At 41.2% G+C, this 10000-nt stretch overlaps 1 protein-coding gene and 1 pseudogene across 1 annotated transcript in view; one reads left to right on the forward strand and one right to left on the reverse strand.

Moving 5' to 3' along the window:
• Positions 1-5340: 5340 nt before the first annotated feature.
• LOC138040536 (uncharacterized) lies at positions 5341-6721 on the forward strand (annotated as a pseudogene).
• Positions 6722-7740: 1019 nt separating this feature from the next.
• The window catches only part of LOC138043358 (ATP-dependent DNA helicase RecQ-like), a 5641-nt gene continuing 3381 nt past the window's right edge, over positions 7741-10000 (reverse strand). The window contains exons 2-3 of the mRNA XM_068889591.1: positions 9949-10000; positions 7741-9487 (exon numbers count right to left, since the gene is read on the reverse strand). The exon at positions 9949-10000 is cut by the window's right edge and continues 197 nt beyond it. Coding sequence (XP_068745692.1) covers positions 7826-9487; positions 9949-10000 — 1714 coding nt within the window. The 3' untranslated portion in view covers positions 7741-7825. The remainder of the gene's footprint in view (positions 9488-9948) is intronic.

A 10000-nucleotide genomic window follows, 5' to 3' on the forward strand; every position in this document is an offset into this window, starting at 1 on the left:
ACGATCAAGCAAGTGCTACGGCGTTTCAGTACCACGGGTGTTATTGGCATGGTTGCAAGTGTCAGTGGGATACAACCAATGCGGTGAATGGAAAGACCATGGTGGAATTGCGTGAGAGGACGGAGGCCTTGACCTACCTCCGTAAGGGGTTGGGAGAGAGACATCTGGTGGAGATGTGGGGATGTCAGTGGGCGGGCATGAAACGGAGCCACCCAGAGATCCGTGAGTTTCTTCGCTCGCAGTTTGGTAGACCTCTGGATCGTAAGCTCACCCTGACGGAGGCCGAGATTTTGGAGGCAGTCCAGAACGACTCGTTGTTCGGGATCGTGGAGTGTGACATTCGCGTGCCAGACCCTCTCAAGGCACATTTCAGCGAAATGCCGCCCGTTTTTAAGAACACAGAGATTTCCCGTGGGGATATTGGTCCCTTCATGAAGGCGTTTGCAGAGGACAACAACATCATGCCCAAGCCTCGACGTAGTCTGATCGGGAGTTTCTTCGCTACCAAAATCATGCTAGCCATCCCGCTCCTCAAATGGTACTTGGCGCACGGTTTGGAAGTCCCCAAGATCTATCAAGTGGTGGAGTACACATCAAAACGTTGTTTCGAACCGTTTGGAAACGCTGTCTCCGATGCGCGACGGGCAGGGGATCGTGATCCTGACCAAGCCATCATCGCCGACACCATGAAATTGGTGGGAAACTCGAGTTACGGCAAGACCATTACCAACCAAGAAGGGCACCGTAACGTCGAGTATTGCTCCGAGATGAAAGCCTCTCAACTGGTGAACGAATCTTACTTTCGCGGACTCGTGTCCATTGATGCTAACACGTACGAAGTGGAGTCGTGTAAAAAGACCATCAAACTCAATCTTCCTTCGACCATTGGCTTTTTCGTGTACCAGAACGCTAAGAGGCGCATGTTGGAGTTCTACTATGATTGCGTCGACAAGTATCTTGATCGCAGTGATTTCCAACTCTGCGAGATGGACACGGACAGTGCCTACATGGCGCTTTCGGGGGAAAGTGTGGAAAGCCTGGTGAAACCTGAACTGAGAGAGGCATTCGAGGCAGATAAAGGGAATTGGTTTCCACGTACGGACACACCCGAACATCGTGCCTACGACAAAAGAAAGCCAGGACTCTTCAAGGAGGAATGGCAAGGGGATGGCTTCATTGGACTTTGCAATAAGACCTACTACTGCTTTGGCGCAAAGGACAAATTTAGTTGCAAAGGGGTGAGCAAAGGCTTGAATGCCATTGACAAAGACAAATATCTCGACGTCCTCCTCACTCAGCGCCCAAGCAGTGGTGTCAATCGTGGCTTTCGCACCGTCAACAATACCATGTACATGTACAATCAAGTGCGTAACGGCTTTTCTTACTTTTACCCCAAACGAAAAGTACTGGACGATAGTGTGAGGACACAACCTTTGGATATTTGAAAGTTGCGGGGTGCGTGTGGGGGGCGCCAACTTTTGTGTTTGGACTGAGTAGGGACCCTACTGAACTGGGGTGACTTTAAGGAGACTCTACTCCATGTCTTGTATATATAGTAAATATTTGTTACGGGGTGCATGTGCGGGGCACCATCTTCTTGTAGAGATCTTGTAAACAGTCATTAAAACCTGTTTTAGTTGGATTTTCTTGTGTGTTTGTGTTTTTATCCGAGGGGGTCTGGGATCTTTTCTTCCTTATTGGGGAGAAGTGTCCCAGTGGGGTCTTGGACCTAAAAAACGCCTAAAACGGGTTCGTCCGTTTAAACGTCTACAAAAACGGAACGCTCATGACCACGCCTCTGAACAATTCCCACGGTCTGTCAATCAAATTTCCTCTCGACCAATCAGAAGCCAGCTGGATAATTATTTAAAGTATTAGAGCTTTGATAATCCTAATAACCTACCCCTGTACCACGAACCAATCAGATACCTCCATTTCAACGCGTCCTTGGCAACGCTCCTCAGCTCCTCAAATTCCTTTGCGGGGTCGAATCATGCATGATATACTACTTATGGGGCACTTAAATTCTTCCGTTTCCATTTCATTGGTGGTGTTTACTTCAGTTACTTGAACAATCTGAAAATCAACTTTTTTGTTTTTTGTTTTGCTGATAAATCAGGGTATATGTGCCATATTTTGTATTATGACCAGGACTGTCACAGCTGCCATTCTTTCAAGCATGGCTCTCTCTCCTCCACAGAGGTTCGGTTATCGGTAAGGTGATCGGCTTTGATCGGCTGTGATCAGTAAGGCGTTAGAATGAGTCCGCTGTGCAAGGTGAGTGTAAGCGCAAGAAACGAGATCGAGTGGGCGGGCGAACCTCTGCCAGATTGCGGTCGTTTTCTTGTACATCTTTGTTGTTTTCTTGTACATGGAACGTTTTCTCATCCGTCGTCGATTTGTTCAGCCTGAAACTTGGCGAGAGCCTTCGTTATTATTCTCCGAATAGTTCGCAGTCGTTCATATTTTGAAAGAAGCTCATTTTACTGAAATAGAAAAAAAAGGTTATTTCTTACAGCCAGTTTTGATACCCGCGGGGGGAGGGCTCAAATTCTTTTCCTTCGCGCCCTTCGAAAGCAATGGAGGATCAGCTTGACTTATCTCTTCGCGAGATGTCCATTGATGGTAGGTTGAGAAGCATTTTGTCTTTGCTCTTTGATTTCTCTTATTGTCTCCATCACATTACCAGCTGTGCAAATAACATTCCCCTTTGCACTGAAGTTATAAAGCTTAATATTGTCACAAATTTCTCTTTGACTGTTTGTTTTGAGACTGAACTTGAAACTTCGAGACACTGAGTTCTTTATTGGTTGTTATTCAGATGTTGATGAAGCAAGCAGCAGCCATGCCAACAAAGGTAGACAACTTACGCCTTCGAAAAGCTGACAAGCAAAAGAGTACGTACATTAAGTGGACGATTCGGGAAGGAGAGGAGTGAGCGATTACAGTCTACCTTGAAAGAGAACTTCGTTGAAAGTCCTGGAAAGCAGGTTGGTCAGGAAGAGGTTCTCAGTGTGTTTAACTTGAATGACAGTGAAAAAGGACTTGCCACACGTGCAGTTAATAAGACATTTCCTTCTGCATGCGTAAACAGAAGGAAAGGAACGTATGGTAATATTAGAAAGGCAATTTCGTTTAACACTGATGCAGAGAAATCACTGAACCAAGAAAGCGAAATTGGCCATGTTCAAGGATTAATCGCTAATGCGAGGAGAAAAGGTAATGAATTGCTTGACGACATTATTGCCAGAGTAACTGCTGGTGAAAGCTATGCCGTACAAGCCCTATTGCAAGCGTATAAAAGAGAAACTGATCTGTTGACATCTTACTCTCAAGTACTTGATAAGCTTTATGAGCGAGAACTACAATTTCTAATGAGTGGCAATCCTGAGTCACTGTCACAGCAGAAGAAGAACAAACTTACAGCTGAAGTAGAGGTGCTATCAAAAACTGTCAATTTTGGTGTGAGAAGTGGGGAGAATGTATTTGATATAAATGATGAGATGTTTGAAAAACTAGTCAAGAATGTAGCAGAAAACTGTTAAGACTCTTTTCCCCTCTGATGACTCTAGAAAAGAGAAAGGGGCCATTTATTCCCTGAGTCTCTTGATGAGCCTAAGAAACAGCCCCCGTAGAAATCACATCATTCTTGTGTTTACTCTGATGCTGGTTGCATATGGGGCAGGAGCACGCATGATTAACATGCTTAATAGAATTGGTGTAACCATGCACTGGGATACTCTAATGTCCTTTCTCGACAAGTACAGGGAAAAGAAGTTTCAAGAGCTTCATTCAAAAATACCACCTGAAACACCACTTGTATTGCTATTAGACAATGTAAACATTCACAGAGGAAATCAAAAGCATCATCGGCTTTTCAAGTTGCCTAAGGTAAACATGTGGAATTTCACTGTTAGAGGATTGCTCATTCCAGATACCAGAGGTATTGAAGATTTATTTACTGAGCCTATGACATCATGTGAAAGCCAAGCCAATGTACTGGAGTGGAATGAAAACAACATAACTTTGGATAATTCCAATGAACATGATCTCATATGGAAAAGGTTTAGTAAAAGGTTTATTCTTAGTTTGCTGAGTAATGGATTAAACAGGATTCCCACACATGAGAAGCCAATTCATGACATGTCTGAAGCAGAGTGCAATCAATGGCTAGCTAAAGCTGATTACAGTAGCCAACAGAATGTTAAAATTAGCATTCCCAGTATTGAAAGCATTACCGACACAAGTATGTCAACAGTTAAGACTGATGTTCACATATTGCCTCTTTCATTGGAGAATAATGCCACCCTTACTGGTACAAGTGCAATCCTTGATCAATTTGCTGATGAGTTTGGACTTTCAACTGAACTAGAAAAACTTGAAACACTGCCATTTGACAACGGGAGGAAGACTTTCAGTCTGAAAAAAGCAAGGGAGCATGTGGAGTTCTTAACTATGCTATATGATCATAGGGATGAAATGGCTGACTTAATAAAAACTTTGGAAGCAACTGGGAAAGAGTTTGACATGTCACATGAATCAACAGATGATGATGATGATGGAAACGATGGGGTGGAAGAAAGTGATTCTGACGATGAAAATGGAACTACAATTCATCAAGCTAACAGTCGTTTTGCAAGAAACGACAGAGCTTTCATTGAGCTGTACAACAACATAGCAGATAAACTGTGGTCTGCTCAACAAAATGATCCAGTTCGACGCGTCATCCAAGACCTACTGAATGTCAATCTGGATGTTAGAGACCATCTAGGCCGGTCTTTGTTACATCTGGCTGTGGAGCAAGGAAACTATGACTTTGTTTGTTGTCTCATGCAAGCAGGCTGCAACCCAAATGTAAAGGAAATGTGTGGTGCCACACCTCTTGTAATCGCTGTTGTCAAAAAGAATGTGCAACTTTGTAAACTATTGGTTGAACACCAGGCCAGTGTTAGGGGACCATTGTTTACAAATATTCCATGTCCACTGAAAATTGCAGAGCAAATGCAGTTGGCTGAAATACATGAGCTACTAAACCCACAAACATCAGACAGCGAGGATGATGACATTTCATCTTATGATAATTCTTTCAAGAGAGGGGATACTGTAAGTGGTGAATTCATGGAACCCCAGAAGTCAGTAGGCAGGGAATCTGCAGGATTTGTGACAGGGTTAGTAGGTGATCAAGGGACATGTAAAACAATCAGAGGAGTGATGGGGAGAGCATCAGGCTACAAATGGGCAGGGATAATCCCAGGTGATCTGCACACCAAAGGATATTTTTGCGAAGCCTGTTTCAAGGAACAAGGGCCTGGAGGATATCACTACATCACAAACAAAGTAATGAAGCGGCCAAAAATCATATCAGATGTTTTCAAGAGAAAAAAGTTTGAATCAGGCAATCAAGACAGAATTAAAGAGGCTGTGCAAGACTGTGCTTGGTCATATGGACTGGCAGCTGTAATTGAATTTGCTAAAAGTGATTATTACCCAGGTCCAAGAGTTAGGGCAGGATGCCTCAAGAAAAATGGAAACCACAATGATGTCTTACATGACGCCTTTATCCAGTGGCTAGAGCAATGTTGTGAGAGAAGTGTTAGCTTTCGGTACTATTCAAGAATGTTTCTGTATTATGGGCCCCTCCTAGAACTGTTTGACATCTCTACATCACATGTGCTGGGTGAAGCAAGAGAAGTTTGCTATATTCTGCAATTGCCTACCTATGCTCATTTGAATTTCAAGAATTATTTCACAGAAACTTTTTTTCTTGGAAAATGGCCTTTGGCATTTCGTAGGTTGCTTCAGAAGCACTGTGCTGTAAACCTCTCTGGAAAGAAAGGGAGTGCAATTGAATTGGACGCCTTTGTAGAAGCAGAAATAGTCCAACCTCTCAAGACCTATGTATCAGGCTAGAAAAACTTTAACAATACACTTTTGCTTTAAAATGATTATTAATTGTACTGTCCTTCGATTCTTCCTAATTTATTCATTGATGAATGAATGGTTTCGGCTCCATGTTAATAACCTATGGTTTCCTATTAAAATATCTTGAAGGGTGTGTAAAATTTTGTTCTTGTTGTTGATGATGATGATGTTGATGATGATTATATGTAAATCTTTGGTTTTTAAAACCATTACAATTTTCATTCAATTGTGTTCCTGTTGTGAAACTGATAAATAGAGCTAATTTTGTTATTAATGGAATGCTCAAATTAACAGCTTGCATAAACCATTTGAGGATAAAGTGATGGTATTAATGATGTTGTAATAAGGCCATGGTCCCCTGAAGTTACAGGTAAAGGCATTTGCACTATACCATATTTGAAAACCTTAATCTTACTTAATTTCTTCCTGAAGGACATACCTCTGTAAAGATGTGTGAGCGAGTCATGTCTAGCATTGACCTTTTCAAAGCTGTCAAAAAAGCGTATTCCTCGAAACAAGGTTTTGATGAACATACAACACAAAGACATTCCATCCAGATTCATTTCCAGACCAACTGAAGGGCACCTGGTTCTGCTTGAAAAACGGATTCTTCAGTGGAAACCAATCAGATGAGCCCCCTGATGTGTATTCTCTTGATGGTGGTGGCAAACCAGGTGGTAAAGTGCAGAAGTGCCTTTTGAATGTCAATGAGAAGGGTACTAAAAAGGTTGCAGATAAATTTAAAGATAAGCTGTATGAAGCCTTCCCAGATTTACACTTTGATCTTCTGACAAAGTAACTTTAGTAGCAAGGAATTTTTAGTACTTTCATGTAAAGCACATTACTAGCAGGATACAAGCAACTGGTGTCTGATTTGACTGTATTTGTGAACAGGCACCCAGTCATGATAGTTTTTGAGTGTTGGAAAACCCAAACCAAGTTGATCACCGTTACATTTCTGTCCCCCCACCCACTCCCCTAAAGAAAAACCTACAAAGGAAAGATTTATTAGATCCAAACATCTTGCCAAACAAGTTTGAAAAGGTCAGAGTGGGCCACTGGGCCTTCTTTAGCTGATTTCTGGAATAAACACTGTCATTTCTTATGATGGTAACTTATTCTTGGCAGCATGGGACACCCTCACTCTCTCTTGGAATTAAAATCTAAAGTGACAGAACAGGCCCCAGTTGTTTAAAGGGTGGATAGCACAATGTACCTGAACTTTCAACAATTGAGGCCAGGCGAATAAAGAAAATTATATTAAGAACCTGTTTACAGAGATGGCAGAGTGCATTTTTGAATTTGGGGGGGGACACTTTACAAGTGAGCATCTGAGGCACTAACTTGTAGGGGGGTCTGGGGTCTAATCTTGAAGGTCAGAAATAGACCTTATGCAAAATTGGCTGCCTTTAAATTATTCTCTTGTTCATATTGTTCATATTCAAAATAGCCCAACTAACCTCGTTTTTGAGACAGAAATTCTAAAGAATTTGTTATCCCGAACGAGGTTAGTTGGGCTATTTTGAATATGAACAAAAGAATAATTTAAAGGCAGCCATTTTTGCATAGGGTCTATGCTACTTTCAGCATTCTCAATGAGATATTTGTCAAAAAATAAATGTGGATCAACTGGAAAAGGACCGGTATTTTTAGTGCTTACATGTTACGTGATATATTCATATACAGAAATTCTGTGGGGTTGGGGGAGGCGTTTAAAGGCCAACAAGTTAAGGAAACGTAGGAAGCTAAACTGGAATTTCTGAAGGGGTGGAGGGTTCAAACCAAACAACTTTCCAAGGAGAAGTATAATGCATGGATATTTTCTGGAACATTTCATTGTGGATATAAATCTGAGTGAGCTACCTTTAGGCTCACTTACACACATTGCTGAGGTGGCTCTATGTTAATAAATCTTAACTGAACGTGAAAGCAGGTTGCTTACATCCCCTACAGTCAAAGCAACATTGCAATTACTTGCTCCACGAATTGTTTCTTTCAAGAAGCCTTTAAGAATGAGGTAGTATATAAATTTTACCAACAACTTCCTTTCACTTCTCCCAGGCAAGAGTTCCTTGGCCTTGCAATAGCCATTTAGTTTATCCAGTCCACTGGTTAAAATTTCTGCAGACACAGATCCCATCAAAACTTGGGAGAGCAAAGTCACATTTACTTTCCCAACAATTTGCATTTCTATGACACAGTGAATGACAATTTTAGCTAGTTCTGTTTTATCACTTTGAATGCCATGATCTCTTAGTGGTCCATTTGTACAAACATCACATGTGGTCTCACATGGGTTTGAAGCACCTTCACCAAAATATGAGAGAATCTGCACGTGCCTGCACTCTGTAGAATTATAGAAGAAATAAGTTGATTCATTCAGTTTATTGTATCTTTGATTTTTGTTTCCTTCATCTTCAATCTCTTTTATATTATGCAAATGAAAAGACCGGTTTTCAAATTTAAACAGGGTAATACATGTTGCAGGGTAGCCATCTCTCCCAGCCCGACCAATTTCCTGGTAATAATCTTCAAGGGATTCTGGGAATGTGAGATGTATAACAAATCGGACATTTCCTTTGTTTATTCCCATTCCAAAACACTTGGTAGCACACATGACCTTAGCGTTGTCATTACTCCACAGTTCCTCATTTTTTTTGCGGTCAATGTCGCTCAAGGCACCATGAACATATGTCACGCTAACACCATACTTTTTAAGTTCATGTGCCACATCCACAGCATCCTGCCTTCTGGCACAATAGACAATTCCACAATTGTTCTGGAATTTTTCCAGGATCATTGTGGCCAATTGTTGTTTTGCATTGTCTTTTTTGTCCAACACTTCAATAAACAAGTTATCTCGCAAAAAAGATGTTTGGATGACAGAACATTCCTGCAGTTTCAAGGTGTCAATAAGAACTTGTAAAGAGTGAGGTGTTGCTGTTCCAGTAAATGCGGCTATGACAGTTCCGTAGCTTTTTAGTTCCCCAAGTCTGGTATAATCTGGTCTGAATCCAACTCCCCAGGAATCAATGCAGTGAGCTTCATCTACTGCAATTAGCCCCAGTTTTCCAATGGCATTCCAACTGGACAAGACTTTTTTCAGTCTTTCACTGAAAATGCATTCTGGACTGGTAAATAACATGACGTACTGGGACCTAAACCTTGTAAGACTATGAATGACAAAATCCATTTCTGTATCTGTTAGAGAAGAGTTGAAGTAAAAGGCAGACACACCTTTTTCTCGTAAAATAGCAACCTGTTCTTCCATTAAAAATTTAAGAGGTTCTATCACAACAGTCAATCCTTGCTTTACAATGGCTGCAACTGCAAATATCAAACTTTTCCCTCCACCAGTGGGCATCAGTATCACACAGTCCTTGCCACCAACTATGGCTTGGATCGCTTCCAGTTGGCCTTCACGAAAGGACTCGTAACCAAAAATTGTCTTCAAAACATAAAGTGGTTCATCTTCCTTAGTCAAAGCATTTGGAATCTCTTGCATAATTGAGGCATGGATTGGTTGGGCGTGAGGTGCAGGGGTTGGTAGCACATAGGTGTGAAACTATAATAATAATAATAATAATAATGATAATAATAATAATAATAACAATAATAAAAATTATTAAACTCTTTATCATGTGTCAAAGTCACATTTTTACAACAGGAATGAGCTTAAAGTGGTAGTCCAGATGTAACATTATTGTTGTTGTAGGTTATGAAATGTTGTGGCAGGGAAGGAAGGGAGCAGGAGGTGAAATGAAACAAACTGGGATAAAAACTGGATGCTAAATTGGTGGGGTTGTTGCTTATAATGTGTGTAGTATGATCCTTTACAGGACATTTTAAAACTCTGCCTCTTCCTAACCTCCTCAATTTTCTAGACACTGGCAAAGGAAATATGAATGAAGAGCTGTGAAGGAAGTCAGGAGGGTACTGGTATGCAGTATATTGTATTAAATCCAACAAGATTCTACTAAGTTCTGTAGGACTTCAGGGTTAACTTAGAACATACATGCCCCTTACGTTCTTGTAAAATGTGACTTCTGCATAAATCTTTTGTTTACTTCGCCACAAG

This window comes from Montipora capricornis, chromosome 3 (assembly GCF_036669925.1).
Source record: "Montipora capricornis isolate CH-2021 chromosome 3, ASM3666992v2, whole genome shotgun sequence".
In the NCBI taxonomy this organism is placed as follows: domain Eukaryota; kingdom Metazoa; phylum Cnidaria; class Anthozoa; order Scleractinia; family Acroporidae; genus Montipora; species Montipora capricornis.